At 36.9% G+C, this 20,000-nt stretch overlaps 1 protein-coding gene across 7 annotated transcripts in view; it reads left to right on the top strand.

Moving 5' to 3' along the window:
* Positions 1-20,000, top strand: part of LOC106883929 (uncharacterized) — a 284,619-nt gene that overhangs the window by 56,149 nt on the left and 208,470 nt on the right. For all 7 annotated transcript variants that reach the window (XR_016243622.1, XR_016243623.1, XM_089359712.1 and 4 more), the window contains 4 exons: positions 10,953-11,003; positions 14,485-14,559; positions 18,956-19,002; positions 19,977-20,000. The exon at positions 19,977-20,000 is cut by the window's right edge and continues 52 nt beyond it. Coding sequence is in view for 5 of the 7 variants with exons in the window: in XM_089359712.1 (XP_089215838.1) it covers positions 10,953-11,003; positions 14,485-14,559; positions 18,956-19,002; positions 19,977-20,000 (197 nt within the window). In the remaining 2 variants the exon portion in view is untranslated. The remainder of the gene's footprint in view (positions 1-10,952; positions 11,004-14,484; positions 14,560-18,955; positions 19,003-19,976) is intronic.

A 20,000-nucleotide genomic window follows, 5' to 3' on the forward strand; every position in this document is an offset into this window, starting at 1 on the left:
ATATATATATATATATATATATATATATATATGGATATATAAATGTGTAATGGTGTTTGTCTGTGTGTTTGGGGTTAATCTTAACATCCTTCACCGTCCAACCGATTTTAATGATTTTTGGCACATAGGTAGATCACATACCCTGAAGTTCAAATAAGGCTGGAATTTTCGAAAACTCGATAATGCACAGTTGGCATCGATTCTTGTGAGCTCACTCGGGCGTTTGAATGGAAATTCTCATAACGATGTTATTTTTCCTGCAGCTTTTGCATTATTTGTCCGATTTTGATGAAAATCGATGATTGAACGAAGCTCATGGCAGTGAGTTAATGTCAGTATATGCCATTGACAAAAATTCGATAATTACGCCTGAGCAATTTATAAAATCAATTTTTATAAAATCAATAGACTTTTTGCGTGCAAATACCCATAGGGATTTTATTTTTGGCCGTAAATTTTATATTTTTTATCCGATTTTAATGAAATTTGAAATGTAGGTAAATTTCGTGGTGGGAGAGACGGTAAAGGTGTTTATTTAATTCAAAAGGGCACAAATGCAAATAAACATTTCCTTGGAGACATTCTTATCGATTTTGTAGAAATTTTACACGTAATAACAGTTTATGTCCTTTAGCTGATGCCAGCATGAAGAGCTGCGGGCGAGAGGGGGATTTTAGATTTTGAAGAAAATTGACCCATGAGTAACATTAAGCACTTCGACATATGAAACGTCGATTATTCATATAATGTATTGAGATTTAAAAGTCAATGGGATATATCTATGTAAATGGTCACATGGATTCTATTTTATGACATAACCTAAACACTTTTCTTCGGATTTTGCTGAAATTGGACATGCTGATCAATTTTGTACAGAGGATGGCATTAAGAGGAGGGAAATAAAGAAACATCACTCTCAACGGATCAAGGTACACCCAAATGTTTTGACTGCGATTTCAGACGGTCCAGTATATAGGAGTATGTCGAAAGCGCTAACCGGGTAAAATCCCTGCCAAACTAAATATAACATCTTATTGGGTAATAGTTGGCACGGGAAACGTAGATTTCAATACATGGTCAGAGGTGGGCTTAACTTCAACACGGAAAACACCATCTACCATCTACCATCTATCTACCATCTATCTACCACTATCTACCATCTCTCTCTCTCTCTCTCTCTTTATATATATATATATATATATATATATATATATATATATATATATATATACATACACATATACACTCACATATGTCTATGTGTGTGTATGTGTGTATGTGTGTGTATGTGTGTATGTGTGTGTGTGTGTGTGTGTGTGTGTGTGTCTGTCTGTCTATGTAAGTGTGTGTAGATTGAAGTACTTGGAGTCAAGAAGGAGTACTGTTGGACATTTATTAATTATTCACCAGAATTATTTCGACGCAACGTAGTTCTCCAAGAACACAGGTATTTGATTATGCAACTGTTTGTTTGCATAATGAGATCTAGTTGTGTTTCCTCGGGCGATATACGAGTGTTGTCTCCGTGAATCTCTTAGGCTCATCACTAGTATTCAGTAGTCGGATACATACACAGAGACTCACACATACGCTCTCCCATACAAAGCTATGTATATATGCCTACATACACAGAGACTCACACATGCACTCTCCCACACAAACCTATATATATACATATATATATATATATATATGTATATATATATATATATATATATATATATATATATATATATATATATATATATATATATATATATATATATATATATATATATATATATATATATGTATATATATATATATATATATATATATATATATATATATATATATATATATATGTATATATATATATATGCCATGTAAATGACAGCCAGTGCCATCTACTACCAGTTACAGCAATCTGACAAACGCACTCTCGTGGCAAACACCATGGGACAATCAGCCGCTACTAAATTCAAACCACGACGAACAGAGAAGATGGCCTTGAAGTCGACGATTTTAAACTAACGGAGACAGCACTCGTATATTGCCTGAGGAAACACCATATCTCATTTTGCAAACAAACAGTTGCATAATCAAATACCTGTATTTTTGGAGAACTACGTTGCGTCGAAACAATTATAGCGAATGATAAATAAATGTCCAACCGTACTCCTTCAATCTTACATTCACACATGACGAATGCCCAAACTAAAGCTTGGAAGTATATGATAATACTACCGATTCTACTGGGTAAATCTGAAGGTGGACGAGCTTTATACTGTACTCTCCTATACGTTCCTAACGGAATATCACATAGCTATATATATATATACATATATATATGTATATATATATAGAATGGTGGGACAACAATGCATCAATACTTACTGGAAATAGCAGTCGATAATATACGACACTATAATAAAGCTTCACTGTATATACTGGCGAAGACGTGTGCGGGCGGCGAACAAGAAATTTCCCGTTACCTGTGTGAAGAAATATAACCACCCCAGCATATCGACACCCCAGCATTATTTGTTAAGTGTTGGTGGTGGGAAACAAACAAAAACACAAAAGCACACAGACACCCACCCCAGTACACACGCACGCACTCACGCGCTCATGAATGCGCGCGCGTGCATGCACACAGTTGTCAGAGATCATCAAGAAAGATAATGCCTTCTAAAAATGACAATGTATCTCTAAAACAAAACAGCGAAACTCTCAAAATACAAGATCTGGAAATAGAGATAACCCAAATGTGGGGTCTAAAAACAGAAGCAAGCTCTATAATAATAGGTGCATTAAGTATGTTTAAAAATCATATAGACAACCAGAATACTAGGATTTACGAATATATGTAACATACAAAAAAATAGCACTATTAGGCGTCACACACATCATACGTAAAGCACTTCCAGTACAGTGAAAATAACAGCACATACCCAAGGCACAGAGAGCTACGCCCGGTAATGCAGTGAAAGCACGTGAGTAAAATAAGACTATCGAATAATAATAATAATAATAATAATAATAATAATAATAATAATAAATACCCTGATGTAATACCAGGCACTGACTCATATGGCTTCTCATCTAAACTGATTGGAAGTGTTATGGGTATGCTTTGTCTTGATGTTAAAAAAGATGGACTACAGCAAATATCCTGCTCAAAACCACAGATTCGCATGTCAGTTGCGCATATCCCTTGGTGGCTGATATGTGCATTTCTGATCACGAAGTAGTGGTGGGGGGGGAATCATAACCATGTGTTGAGAAGTAATCGTTGGGGTTTAAATAATTCACCTCTGGAACCATTGGTGTTTCGTTCAACATCCTTAAATAACCCTTATTCAGGGACCTTTTCGAGCGGGATGAGTTACTCAACCTGAAGAAAATTCTAACTGGGTTTCGCCTGCAAGGTCATGCGCTGTTTATCTTGATATGAGATCACCATGTCATGCGCATATGGTTGTCATGCATATGCCTCTGTACCCTTATCAAGCGGGTAGTCATATTTGGCTTTGTTTATTTGTACCACAGTGTCACTTTGATGGCATGCACAGCTCTCTCACTCAATGATGATGATGATGATGATGATGATGATGATGATGATGATGATGATGATGATGATGATGATGATGATGATGATGATGATGATGATGATGATGATAATAATAATAATAATAATAATAATAATAACAACAACACCTGTAGAATATAAAGCAAGACATGACAGAGTCGGCCAGTATTTACACTGGACAATATGTCGGCATTATAAAATCAAAACCGCTAACAAATGGTATAAACACCATCCTGAAGCTGTGACTGAGGGAGAAAATGTATCGATTCTCTGGGACTTCCCCGTACATACCGACAAGACTATAAAAGCTAATAAACTGGATATTATTATAAAAGATCAGACAAAGAAGATGTGTTTATTAATTGACATGAGTATTCCCTGCGATCATAATATAGCGGCGAAAGAATTTGACAAGATCAGTAAATATAAAGACTTGCTAATAGAAATTGAAAAAATGTGGCACCTCAAGGCGACTGCCGTACCAGTGATTGTAGGATCTCTAGGAATGATAAAAAAGGTTGAAACCTATTTCAAAATGATACCAGGTTTACCATCCCTACAGGAAGTGCAAAAAATCATGTTAACTGGAACGACTCATGTACTGAGAAGAGCATTATCGCTGTGAAAACAACATCCATTCATGAATTTATTTATTTATTAATTAATTTTTTTTAAATACATATTTTACCTGTGAATTTGCGTGTGTAAACTGGGAATGCATAGAATGAGTTTCTCTGCCTTATGTGTACGGAAAACACTCGGCGAGAAATGGAAGAAAATGTGAAGAAAGAAGAAAAAAAAAGACAACATAATAACAATAATAATAATAATAATAATAATAATAATAATAATAATAATAATAATAATAATAATAATAGATAGGATTATAGAGATGTGTTGAAAGCGTTCTATACAGCTCAGCTGAACACAAACAATAACCTCATAGTACAAACTTACATTTTATGGAGAAAATAAGTAGGCAATGAAGTACGAAGATATATAGATGCAAATAAACTAAGTAATGTACGCAGAGACATCATTAAGAATAAAAGGTTAACTGTTGCTGAAGTTAGCCAAATTAGGTCACAAATATCGACAAAACAAGATATTCAAGACGGATGCGAAGAAATTTTATAGGAAAATTGACAAAAGTAAGATAAAAGTAAAGGAGCTACCTAAAACTGAGGAAATGGAAGCGTTCTGGAAGAAGATAGGGAGCAATAAAAAAGAATATAATGCTAAATCTAACTGGATAGAGCGTGAGAAAGTGAGACTGGATGAAGTTGAGCAGAAATGGGAGGCAATGGAAATAATAGACCTAAGATGTGTACTTAAGAAGTCTCAAAAATGGAAACCCCAGGACTGGACCGAATTGCTAACTTCTAGTTAAATTGTCTGACAGAAGTACACCAAAATTTCGCTTCATCTCTGACTGATATCATCCAGAACCCAGGACAAATATCTGCCTGGCTAACCGAAGGAACAACATACCTTCTACCAAAAACTGAAGACACAAAATTCCAAAGAACTACCGACTAATAACACGTCTCAACATCACCTACAAGATCCTCACATCCATATTAACTGACAGAATATACGCTTTCCTTGAACAGAGGTCTATCCTTCCACAAGCTCAAAAAGGCCATAAAGGAATTCTTATGGGTGCAAAGATCAATTACTCATAAGTAAAATGATTGTAGAGAATTGCCGGAGCAAAACGAAGAACTTGAGATATACAAAATCTCTCTTGTTATCTCTAAATTCTTACAAGGTAGCATGGCCAAGTGGAACACACGTCCCCTAAACCATTGTAATGGGATGAGACAAACAAGCAGCATCAACATCAAACGAGGCATCTTTCAAGGTGATTCCCTCTTCCATTACTCTTTTGCATGGCACTTATCCCACCCTCAAAAGAACTAAATAACACTAGGTATGGGTTTCAAGATCACAATACGACAATAAACCATCTGTTTTATATGGACGATCTGAAGCTGTTTGCTAAAAAGGACAAAGAGCTATTAGGGTTGCTAACATCTGTTAAAAAATTCAGTAATGACTTCGGGATGGACTTTGGCCTTGATAAGTGTGCCAAAACAAGTTTTGTAAGAGGCAAGCTCAGGTAAATAGCTTCCATTAAATTAGATACCGACACTACCATGAAGGAGCTTGGCCCACAAGAAAATTACAAATATCTGGGGATAAACGGAGATGGTATACAACATGCTATTATGAAGGAAAAATAAGAAAGGAGTACTACAGGAGAATAAGACTCAGTCTAAAAATTGAACTCAACTCTAAAAATCGCATCGAAGCCATTATCATCCTGACACTTCCAGTAGTCTAATATAGTTTTAACATCATTAACTGGAATCTTACAGAGTTCCAACGCCTGGGCAGAAAGACAAAACTACTAACATCTAAAAACATGCACCACCCAAAAGCAGGCGTTGATCGTCTGTACCTACCAAGAAGAAATGGGTAAAGAGGAATGATGCAGGTAGAACTGTGATATAAGACCTCCACAATAGCAATGAACGGGTACTTATCTAGTACAGAGGACTGGGTGCCGTGGCTTGTGTGCAAACACGGAAGCAGCAAAAAATCACATTCTATTGTCAAGGAAGCTTGCAAATTCGCAAGGGAACTTGACATTAGCCCTGAAATAGTTGAAGAACCTGGAACCATTTCCACAAAACAAGCGAAATCCAAAAAATTGTATTGACAAGTACTGCCCAGATCCTAAGGAAAACCTTATCCATTTAAATATCTGTGTTGTATTACATGTGCATAAAGATATTTCGCTACTTCCTCTCACCAAGCTTTCAGTCTTAATGTAACATCCCTTCTTCTTCACTCGCCCCAGGACGCTTGGTGTGTCTCCGTAAGTGACTGTAACAAATATGCAGATCAAAAGTAATAATAATAATAATAATAATAATAATAATAATAATAATAATAATAATAATAATAATAATACATGTCCAGATGCAGTACCAGGCAGTGGCTTTCATGGCTTCTCATCTTAACTGATTGAAAGTGTTATCATGTACATCGTTTTGTCTTGGTATAAAAGATGGGCTACAGCAAATATGCTGCTCAGTACCACAAATTTGCTTGTCAGTTTGACCTTAACCAGTTCCTTAGTGGCTGACGATATGTGCATCTTTGATCATGAGCAGAAGTAGTGGGGCGAATCATAGCCATGTGTTGAGGGGAATTCTTTGGGGTTTGGGTAATTCACCTCTGGAGACATGGTTGTTTCGTTCAACATCCTTAAACAACCCTTATTCAGGGACCTTTTGCGCAGGATGGGCCACCCGACCTGAAGAAAATTCTAACTGGGCCCCACCTGCAAGGTCATGCGCTGTTTATCTTGATATTAGATCACCATGTCGCGCACATTTGGTTGTGATGCATGTGCCTGGCGTACCCTTATCAGACGGGTAGTCATGATGGGTATAATGGGCTTCGTATGTTTTACTCCAGTGTCACTTTCAAGGCATGCACTGCTCTCTCACTGAATAATAATAATAATAATTATTATTATTATTTCAAATTTTTTGCCACGAGGGCAGCTTCTGGAAGGGGATTAGGTCGATCACATCGATTCCAGTGTGTAACTGGTACTTATTTAATCGACCACGAAAAGATGAAAGGCAAAGTCGACCTCAGAACGTAGCGGTAGACAAAATACCAATAGTAATAATAATAATAATAATAATAATAATAATAATAATAATAATAGTGTTGTGTATGTAAACAACAAGCGGAACCCATTAATCATAATGTCTTCAATGTCGGGCATGTAAACGGCAAGCAGAAACCATTGATCATATTGTCTCTATGTGCAACCTTCTTGCTGCCACAGAATATCTCAACAGACATGATAGAGTGGCACAATATATTCACTGGGTAATCTGCAAGGAGCTGGACATGCCCCACGATAAAAACTTGTGGGAACACAAACTACCTCCAGTATTTGAAAATGACAACATCTCACTCCTTTGGAACTGTTCAAACTGACAGAAAGATGAAAATAGGCCAGACATCATACTGAAAAATTTCAGACAAAAATCATGCCTCCTCATCGATATAACTGTCCCAATCGACATAAATGTATATGTCAAGACCTACAAAAAAACTGAGCAAATTTAAAAATCTTGAAATAGAAATTGGTAAAAGGTGGAACCTGAAAACTAGAGGAATACCTGTTGGCATAGGGATGATAGCAAAAGGGGTTGATTGTTCCCTGTCTCAGATACTAGGAAATTTAAAAATGGAAGGAATTCAAAAAATAGTGTTCATGGTAACTGCTCATATCCTACGAAAAATATTGTCTATGTATTTCCAAAAATATTTTAATCTGTAAACATTATCAAAAGTATTTTTAAATGTACATAATAGCAAACACCTTTTGTTGTCATCTTAAGATCACACTATCTTATCATCAAATTTTAAAACAAACTTCTAATTTTCTAATGTTTTGACAGACATTCTTTAGAAAAATACTTTTGCAAAACCAAAAATATGGCACCCTAGTCATAATAACAACTTCAACTTCTCACTTTGTTGTCTCTGGGAGAGACTTGGAGTCAACTTGTACAAATACAAAGCAAAAGCCAACCAAATAATAATAATAATAATAATAATAATAATAATAATAATAATAATAATAATAATAATGGTGATGATGATGATGATGATGATGATTATGATAATTTTTATTTTCCACCAGGGCGAAGGATGAGAGGGATAATACAAAGACAAAGTGTGGGGGTTTACATATAATGGAATGGTAAAAAAAAAGCATATTGCAGTATGCTTTAAAAGAAGGGAGGTATGCATAGTATACGGCACTAAAAACAAAAAAGGAATAGTGATGGGGTCCTCCTGATACAAGAGGACCTCCAAGGATGATCGAGGAACTCCATCATCCAAGAACACCCTGAATACCAAGTACAAATGCCCTTTCCAACTTCTTTCCTCCGACTCACAGATCTGCACTGTGTGTCATACCATCCACTTTTGCCATTTTTGCAACTTGCAGCCACCTTTTGATTAATTCACTCGAGGACAGGACCTCCCACTCCACTTTCACTTTCCTTTTCAATTGAAACTTGGAAAAAATCGATGAGGACTTTATCAAAGAGAGCTATCTCTGTCCTCATTCCTTTCAGTCTCGTCCACAAGACAATCTCTTTCGCCACAGCCACCAAGTAAAGGAAAACTGCATTGTCGGCCCAATTAAGGGCGGGCAGCAGGGCAATCATCACTATGAACTCGATCGACAGACGGATCCGTCCCACACAAACAGATGTTCGACATAACTCCACAAGTCAGCAATTCCCGGACACTGAACGAGTGCATGCAGAACGGTTTCATCGCTCTGCGTGCACCTCGGACAAGCCCACATGACAACACATCCCGGTCTGTTGAGTTTATCTATAACCGGTAGCCACCCCCCACCCTCCACCGGTAGCACTGTCAAGCCAAAGACATCTGGAAATTATCCATAATAGTCCACAACCGAAATGTCCTCCGGAACAGCCTAGCCAGTTCGTCTTCATCGACACCCAGAGACTCCCCTAGGATGTCATCGCATCCCACCCTCGCCACTAATCCTCTATAAATAGCTAAAGTGGAACATCCACCGATCCTATTGTCCGACGTGTAGAGGACACTGAGAGCCTGTTGACATTCTAGGTGCCAGGCGCCTAGTGCCGGTCTATCCTTCACCCAGGACCGCAGTTCCATCAGAGAGACGAGCTGTAGAAAGACCTGCCTCACAAACGGAGGGCCCACACGTTCACCTTCTAGGTAACGCAACCTCAGCGCGTGTCTGCCCACCAACAGCCCCCACTCAGAGGGAGCTGGCAGTAAAATGACCACCTAGCCATTGAAACGCTCCAACTTGATCAAGCAATAACCGGGGCAAGGCACGACAGTCAGACGATAAATGGTGACGGAGGTGATGTAGGCATTCGCTACCTCTGCCCAACCTTTCAAGGACAGTTTCCTCTCTACCCTTTCTGGTTAAGATTGGCTATCCTGTTCGTCACATCGTCCCAGTCGCTATCCACCTGCAGCTTAACCTTTTCTTTATTAACTACTGAGGGTTCCCATAGACGATTGGGGGCGGAGCGGACAGAACAATACAATACAAATAGAGTGGGATTGAAACGTAAATGTTTTGAAAATTTTCACAATTACAATTTTCAAAGGAGGAAACTTCAAAGGTTTGTGTTATGGTGAGAATCATAACACACCCTGTGCGAATGGACTAACCGAACTCATATAAGTAGGAGCGTGTTTGACTGAGAGCGAGAGATGAGAAATCGCAGTAAGTCGAAAGGTGCCGTTCGTGAGTTCGTGGAGTCGCAGGAAATTGTTGAGAAGTTGGTATAGTTCTGTGAGAGTTGTTTTGGATTGGTTACAGTTGTTGGCAAAGTATTTGGGAATACATCAAATGGAGGCAGTTGGTATCTCCCCCGTTCCGTGGTAATGTGTATTACAGTTATTAGCGCATGACACTAAGGTGACATACACAGAAACCACGTCTGTATAAAAGGCTCCTCGTAGAGATCCCCACACAAATACCCACTCCTCTTTATCTACCCTATATCTAGAAGCACATTCACTGATAATAATAATAATAATAATAATAATAATAATAATAATAATAATAACAATAATAATAATAATAATAATAATAATAATAATAAATCTTTCTACTATAGACACAAGGCCTGAAATTTTGGGGAAGGGGGCAGTTGATTACATCGACACCAGTACGCAACTAGTACTTAATTTATCAACCCCGAAATGATGAAAGATAAAGTCGACCTCGGCGGAATTTGAACTCAGAAAGTAGCGACGGGCGAAATACCGCTAAATATTTCGTCCAGCGTGCTAACGTTTGTCAACGTTAACGATTGTCAAAAAGCCTTTTGTCAACGTTTAATGAAAAAACAAATAATCTTTTCTGTTATAGGTACAAGACATGATTTTGGGGTGAAGGATAAGTCGATTATCTCGACTCCAGTGCACAACTGGAACTTATTTTATCGATACGAAAAGGATGAAAGTCAGGCGACGGTAAAAGCGAACGAAACGCCGCTTAGCATTTTTGTCCGACCTGTTAACGATTCTCCCATCTCACCGCCTAAAAGAGAGATAAGTAGTAATGAGAATGGCCGAAGATGTAAAATACGTGGCTCAAGAGTTGTTATTTGTAAAGCGTAGTAGAAGAGATATGTGTTTATATAAGCAACATATAAGAAATATGCGAGGAAATGGGAAAGCTGTCAAAGAATTCACTCCTTCAACGTTTATACTTATTTTTTATTTGTTTTTGTTTGTTTCTTTGTAAACTGTCTAGAAATTTCATCAGCTGAATCGACTGTACAACCAGAAACTACAAGTATAACAGGTAAGTGAAATCGTTAGAAGCGCTTATCCACGGACAATAATGAATGTGTGAGTGTATTGTGTGTGTGTGCATATATATATCGTGTATCTCAAGTCATTTGGTACCCTCTTTGATATCCTTCAGGCAACTATAGAGTGGGTAAAGGTCTCCAATTCACCGAGAAGACCACTCACTGTAAAACCTACAGCTTGCTGCCCACCGCAGCCATCTTAGTCCGCTGAGCCATTGTGGTCGGACCTCGAAAGGATGGAATTGGATTGCGCGCTCTGACTCTTCCATTAAAACTACTAAATGCAGGCAAGGAGAAAAGCCTGCATCATCAAGGATCGGTTTACATAGCCACGCGAAGGCATGCCCCTCTCATTCATGATATTCAGGCACATAGAAACTGCTGTGAATAAGTATGTATGTATGTATGTATGTATGTATGTATGTATGTATGTATCTATTTATCTATCTGTCTGTCTGTCTGTCTATCTATTTATCGGTCTATCTATCAATTTCTCTCTCTCTCTCTTTATATATATATATATATATATATATATATATATATATATATATATATATATATATAATAGCTTTCTCTTATACGAGCAAAGCCATTGCTAGAAAGGATCACTGAAATGACTCATTGATATTGCGATGTGGGTCCCTTATATGACTCTTGAGCCCCGCCAAAGATTTGCACATTCTATTGCATAATGCACAGCTGTGCTGGCTGACAGAGGGAACAGGTACCACAATATGGAGTCTTTTAACATGTCTTTTCAGTCCTCCAGCTGAAAGGCACACCTTTCCACAGGTTGAACATGTTCAGTTATGAACAGTAGCTGTATCACAATTTACAAGGGATTGATTCTTGTAAGTTCCCTGGTGGCTGACCAGGCCTGCATGACTCAACCATTTCCTTCCACAAATCACTCACGTAAAAAGCAACACTCCTTCATTCTCTTAATCTCATGCTTCATTCTCTCTCTTTCAAACTTCGAACAACCACTGTGCACCCTTTTCCTCCATCCATTTCGGTCTTGTGCCTCTCTCTCCCACTCAACAACTGAAACTCCTGTCTGTGTCAGAGCAATTCTGAGGCAGTCCTTGAACCTCATTTTGGGTTTATGTGCTGGCTTTCTACAATCTTCCAGCTCACCATACAAAAGTTGCTTACGAAGTCTTTTATCATTCATTCTCAGATGTTCATCCCACCTCAAGCGACTTTGCAGAATCAGCAATTCTGCACTCCTACTACCACTTCTCAACATCACTGATCGCCATTCCCATATTTATCCCAAGAATTTTCCTAAGACAATGTTGGTATCGTTCCAAATACATCAAATGCCAACGATAAACAATCCATGTCTCACTTCCATAGAGCAATGGTGGCAGAAAACGTGTGCTATATACCTTAACTTTAGTTTGGATAGATATACTATGGTGTGACGAAAGATGCTTGTCAAGCCTACCAAAAACATTACTAGCTTTACTGATTCTATACGAAATTTCATTATCAAGGCCATTAGTGCTCTGAGTACTTCCTAAATATATGAATTTGATTAAAACTTCTAACATTTGTCCATATACAGTTACAGAAGGTACCATATAAAGTTTAAAGGGGACAGGTTGATACTTCAGAACAATTTTCTTCAAATTAATTGTAAGGCCCAATGCTGTATATGCTGCAGAAATCGCATTCATCATGTGTTGGATATATTCCTGGGAATGTGCTAACAGGTCACAATCATCTGCATGCAAGAACTCAATGATGTAAGAATGAAAAACTTTCGTTTTGGCACATACATTCCGTATGTGAAGTATAGCATTGGTTATAACAGATAAGTATAGCATTGGTTATAACAGATAAGTATAGCATTGGTTATAACAGATAGGTGGACTGAAAGTCCACTTATATGTGTCATGAAAAATCCATAGATCCATTATATAAGTTGTAACTTTACCATAATATTCACAAAACTATTTCTAAAATATACAGCCAGTGTTAATATTTCGTAATCAATGGCAATACTGAGATTAGTCAACTTTCATTAATTAGATTATGATGTCAAAATCTTTCTAAGCCATATATATATATATATATATATATATATATATATTCTCTCTCTTTCCTTTCCCGAGCGTCTAGTAACACAATCTATATCACGTCCTCACGTTGTTGTTTTTTGTTGTTGTTTTTTTGTCTTTTTCCTTTTTTGAACTTATATATATATGTATGTATATATATATATATATATATATATATATATATATATATATATATATATATATATATATATATATATATATATATATATACAGATAGATAGATAGATAGATAGATAGATAGATAGATAGATAGTCAAGCAATTTGAAGAAAATGTTTAACTTCTTAGCAGTCACTCCTAAATTGCTGAGAATGATGCAATTACTGCCAACCTAATGCTCTTCTACGTCAGTAAAAAAAAAAACAAGATTAACGTGGACAGGATGCGACCATTGATTCGTGTAAAAAAGCTTCGTTAAAGATATTCACGAGCCAAGAAGTACGATGTTAAGTCGGGTGTTAGAGACACACTCAATACAGGTCGATTAAAGAAAAAGTCAAAACGGTAATTGTTGTTTCTCCATCGAAGCAATTAGAACTAGTCTCTTGATATTAGAAAACGTCAGCTGAGCATTTATTAAATACTTATGCAAATGCAATGCCTCAGAGTTATAGAGAAAGTTAAATATGATCAGATTCATGTTTTTCTAAACGTTAGGAAACAACATTCATCAAAATTCATCATTTAATAATAATAATCCTTTCTGCTAAATGCAGAAGGCCTGAAATTTGGCGGGAGGAGACTAGTCGATTACATAAACCCCAGTGTTTCATTGGTACTTTATTTATCGACTCCGAGAGGATTGAAGGCAAAGTCGACCACGGCCGTTTTTGGACTCTGAATATAAAGATGGACGAAAGGCCGTTAGTCATTTTGCTTGGCGTGTTAACAACTCTCCCAGCTCGCCACCTTAAAGTGAGATAACTAATAAGAAAAATGGCCGGGGTTGTAAAATATATGCTTCAAGAGCTGTTATTTGTATAACGTAGTAGAAGAGACATAGCTTATATGAGCAACATATAAGAAATATGCGAGGAAATGGAAAAATGGTCAAAGAATTCCCTCCCGCAACATTTATTTTTATTGCTATTTGTTTTTGTTTTTGCTTGTTCTGTAATGAGTTACGACTGCCCCTTGCGAGAGATAGAATGATCCGAGAAAAGTATAAATAGTAACAATCCGAATGAGTTAAAGGTTCAGAGTTCAGAGTCCAGTGAAGTTCGTGTTAGTTCGCAATGAAGTCGGAAGGTGTCGGTTGCTTAGTTGATTGTTGGTTCGTAAAGATGTTTGTAAGTTCGTTACATTGTTGTTACTTGTCTGGTTATCTTATTTATTGTATGTAACAAATTACTTTACAAAAGTTTGTTTATTTATAAACTGTCTAGAAGTTTCAACAGCTGAACCGACTGCAGAAGCAGATACTACAATGCTTAGTGAGACATCTCTTCCAAGTACAACAGGTAAGTAACATCGTTAAAAGCGCTTATCCACGGACAATCTATATATATAAAAATGAGAATGTGTGTCTGTGTGTCTGTCTGTCTGTCTGTCTGTCTGTGTGAATCCCTAAAACTCGAGAACTACGCAACCAATTTCATTCAAATTTTACACATGCCTTACTTAGGGTTCCAGTTGTGTTTTAGTAAAAAAAAATGTTTAACTTCTTGCAGAGTTCGAGCACACGGCAACATAATATCTCTTCCACTATTTAAGTATTGTGTCAAAAGTGAAACAAAAACACTCATGTCAAATACTTTCACTTTAAAAATGAAACTATTCCACTAACTGAAACAATCACATTTCGATACTGTAATGACAGATACTTTCACAGAGAGAGAAAGAGAGAAAGAGAGAGACAGAAAGAGAGAGACAGAAAGAGAGAGACAGAAAGAGAGAGAGAGAGATGTATATGTATACATATACATGTATATGTACACCATTTCGATACTGTAATGGCAGATACTTTCAGAGAGAGAGAGAGAGATGTATATGTATACATATAGATGTATATGTACACCATTTCGATACTGTAATGACAGATACTTTCAGAGAGAGAGAAAGAGAGAGAGAAAGAGAGAGATAGAAAGAGAGAGAGAGAGAAAGAGAGAGAGAGAAAGAGAGAGAGAGAGAAAGAGAGAGAGAGAAAGAGAGAGAGAGAGAGAGAGAGATGTATATGTATACATATAGATGTATATGTACACGTATATGTATAGATATATATATAGATCTATATGCATACATGTATATGTATACATATGTGTAGATGTATATATATATATATATATATATATATATATATAGATGTACATGTAATATGTACACATATATACATATATACATGCATACAGATATCTATACATATATACACCCATCACACACACATACACATGCACACAAACACACACATTAGTCATTTGTTTTCTTATCCAAAACTACGTCAAAAGTACTGAATGGATCATTATGAAATTTGGAAATTATATTCTTTGCATAACGGCCATAACTCCCATGAAAATTCATATATTTTTGATGTTGATGAAATTTTAACCCGAACATAACAGATGAGCATTATTTGTAATTCAACGGTACAACAGTGTAAGACTACCCTTTCAGATATACTTACATTGTGATTTCTGCAAAGTGGTGCATAAATTGTCAAGTAAATGAGACGCATCTTTGCCTCCACTGATTCACTTGCAAAGTGTTGAGTAAAATTATTTCGTTGCAGACCTCCGGCCATTTTGTTCTGTTGTTAATTCTGTAGATGACCTCAAACTCAAAGTCTTTCCCAACTTTAAACAAAACTACCAAAATCACAATTGGCTATGTGAAAGAGCAATATTAGCTCCAAAAAACGTAGCTGTTACAAAAATTAATCAACACCTGATGCATTCTCTTCCCGGCAATCTTCAAATTTACAAGTTTGTTGATACAGTTCCAGATACAAATGAAGTGGTGAACTATCCTCCTGAATTTCTCAATTCGTTGGAGCCTCCAGGACTACCTCCCCACATATCATCACTTAAAGTTGGAACGCCTGTTATGCTGCTCCGCAATCTGGAACCACCAAGACTTTGCAATGGAACACGACTCGTGATAAAGAAAATGATGTCACACGTTATCGAGGCTACCATTCTTTCTGGATGTGCAAAAGGGGATGACGCCTTTATTCCAAGAATTCCTCTTACTCCATCAGGAGCAGACATTCCTTTTACATTCAGAAGACTACAATTCCCCCTTCGTGTGACTTTTGCCATGTCCATAAACAAATCTCAGGGTCAAACACTGTCTGTAGCTGGTCTTCTCTTGGAAGAGCCCTGCTTCTCACATGGACAACTGTATGTTGGCTGCTCAAGAGTGGGCAGCAAAAAAAACCTATTTGTATATGCTCCACAAGGGAAAACAAGGAACATTGTTTACAACGAGGTGTTATAATCACAACAGCAAGAAAGTATGTACATGATCACCTTCTTTTACGAAACTTCATTGACTTTCATATATTTATATTGATATACATATATATACGTGTGTTTGGGTGCGTGTTTGTATATACATCTCTATATATAAAGATGATGCGTAGTCTAGACGGCGTTTTTAGATTTCATTATTCTCTTTAACCCGGGCAACGCCGGGTATTTCAGCTAGTAATATATATATATATCGTGTACCACAATTAATTCGGTGTCCTCTTTGATATCCTTCCGGCAACTCCGGAGTAGGTGGAGGTCTTCAGACCTGTAAGACAATACACCTTCATCGAAGTAATTAGAACTGGTCACCCGCGATTAGAAAATGTCAGCTGAGCATTTATTAGATATTTATATAAATGCAATGCTTCAGAGTTATAGAGACAGTTAAATATAATTATGTTCATGACTTTCTAAGCGACTATGAAGAGGTAGTAATGGTTGCCAACATTATTCCCCAAACAGTTTTCCGGGACGAGCATAGTTCAGGAAAGCTATTGGTGGACTTGAAAATACATACATACATACACACATGCATACACGCACACACACATACATACACATATGTATCTTTGTATGCATTTTATGCTATGTGTGTAGGTATGCATGCATGTATGTATATAAGCATATATGTATGTGTGTTCGGATATACATATGTACATGCACATATACATAATACATACATGCACACGCATACACACACATACATACATACATACATACATACATACATACATACATACGGCAGATTGCTACTAAATACCTAATCAACAAAGAGACAGTGAAGCTCATGGAGTTCCATGATGCAACCGTAAATGTAAATTATGCTATATTTCAGTGGAAGACATCACACATGTGATTAGCAGCTACCTAACAATGTCATCAAGGTACTACCACCCTATGCGACATGACATTGTCGCAAAAACTATATACAATGCCATTCAGAAAAAAGACAGTCTGGAATAAATATAGTGAATCCCCTTGTTACTGAAAACGCACACAAATACCAGCACAAGAAATACTGGTGGAACATTCTCATCAAAACATCTGTCAAGTGTGAACATAACAGTCCAGATATTGTTGTTTGGGACAGACAAGAGAAAGTATGTACCGTCATAGAGATCAACTGTTCTGCTGGTGTAACTATTTCTTTGAAAATCAAAGGGAAAGATGATAACAATGGACAACTGCATCAAAGCCTCCAGATTTTATATCCAGATTACGAATTTACATTTATACGAATAATAAATGGTGCACTTGGTTTTTGTAAGTAAATGTTTGCCAGTCTGGATAACGTTGGATTTTCAGAAAAAGAAATCAACCAACTGATTTGCGTATTACAAATACAACCTATAAGTGGAGCAGTAAAACTATGCAAGACTTTTCTCAGTTTTAAAATGTGACCCTGTTTTCGTTATCTACATTCCAACGATGAAGCTTTGTATCTTTGTTAGAAACCAGCTCCTTCTTCAGAGGAAGAATTTAAATGATTGAATTTAAATTTTTGATTGAATTTAAATGATTGAATACAAAAGAGACATGCATACATACATACACGCACACCAGTTGTTGGCACTCCGTCGTTTACGACGTCGAGGGTTCCAGTTCATCCGATCAACGGAACAGCCTGCTCGAGAAATTAACGTGCAAGTGGCTGAGCACTCCACAGACACGTGTACCCTTAATGTAGTTCTCGGGGATATTCAGCGTGACACAGTGTGACAAGGCTGACCCTTTGAATTACAGGCACAACAGAAACAGGAAGTAAGAGTGAGAGAAAGTTGTGGTGAATGAATACAGCAGGGTTCGCCACCATCCCCTGCCGGAGACTCGTGGAGCCTTAGCTCAATAAACACTCACAACGCCCGGTCTGGGAATCGAAACCGCGAGCCTATGACCGCGAGTCCGCTGCCCTAACCACTGGGCCATTGCACCTCCACTCACGCACACCCGTAAATTTATAAATACATGCAAAGGAGCTGATTTCTTATTGGTTTTGCAATTACTTGCCAAGTGAAAGAAATCGAACTTGAAATTTATTCTCTCCGAAACAACATAGTTATTAAAAGTGTGTGTGTGTGTGTGTGTGTGTGTGTGTGTGTGTGTGTGTTGCCATGAGACATTAGTTTTGGAAGTTGAGTGAATCGATGCCCTGCATTATGCCTCCCCATTACCAAGAGATTAGAAGCCTGTGTCGTGCTTCACTTCAACTCTTTTAGGGGGAAAATGATTTTTCAAAGAAAAACAAGAAGGCTTCAAAACTAACGTATTACAATTATATTAATGAACAAAATATATAAATATATTACATTAAGGACTATATGCAAATATATTGCACAAAGAAGTAAATATCTATACATATGTTCAAATACAAACTAATTCTATTTTGTAGAATCACAGACTCTAAGAGTGGATTCAACAGCTACAGGACCGATCTTGGTAATGTATTTTCTAATGATTATTATATAGGAATATAGGTGTGCTGGTGAAGTTAAACCGTTCGGCTTGCTGTCAGATGGGTCTCAGTTATGATGCCATTGTGTAGATCAGTGGTTTTCAACCAGAGTCCACATGACCCTTGGGGATCCATGCCAGATTTTATGGTTAAAATTTATCTCCAATAAACTGGTTATACTTCTACAGTATGCAAAATATTTTAACAACATTTTATACAATTCCTTATATTCTATTATAAAAATATAAAAGGATTATTTTACACATCAAATAGCTATGAGGGTCTGCCTGAGTGAAACAGGAATTAAAAGGGTCCGTTGGTCAAAAATTGTTGAGAACCACTGGTGTAGATCTTGGGGAAACTGTCTTCTAATACAACCCAATAAAACAATAAAGTAGTCATTAACATGTAGGCTATGGTAGTGGAATTTCCAATTCTTGCTTTCGTTTAATTCCTGAATTTTTTCTTTCCCATTCAAAGTTAAAATTCCTTAAAAATATAATCAAGACAAGAAACTATTTCTAAAGTGTGAGATCAACAGTTTTAGGTTATCAATTTGGTTTAACCATTTGTAGATGGAACTTAAGGATCCTTCATCACCATGTTGGGCAAGACCATTTTTTATGAGATCCAAAAATCAAAAGTATGTTGTTACATGAAATTTTGTAAAGCAAACACCAAATATTTGAATCCTAATGATCAAAGCAAAGTATGGGTATTCCAGAAAATGCTAACCCCATAGATTGACCGAGTCATTTTATAAAAATTCAAAAGATTCTCTGAAATATTCAGTGTAAAGGATGTTGAGTGTCATTGTAATCTGTTCCACGGGTCTGAATACAGATTATGTAGGGACCAAGATAGGGATTTGTTTAGATCTTACCTTTTGATATCCTTGTTCATCATAACATTTATTTCACCTTGTTCATTCATAACATTTATTTCTACTTTCCAACAGAATTGCCCTGACAAGTACCAAAAA

Source organism: Octopus bimaculoides, chromosome 11 (assembly GCF_046866305.1).
Source record: "Octopus bimaculoides isolate indiv1 chromosome 11, ASM4686630v1, whole genome shotgun sequence".
In the NCBI taxonomy this organism is placed as follows: domain Eukaryota; kingdom Metazoa; phylum Mollusca; class Cephalopoda; order Octopoda; family Octopodidae; genus Octopus; species Octopus bimaculoides.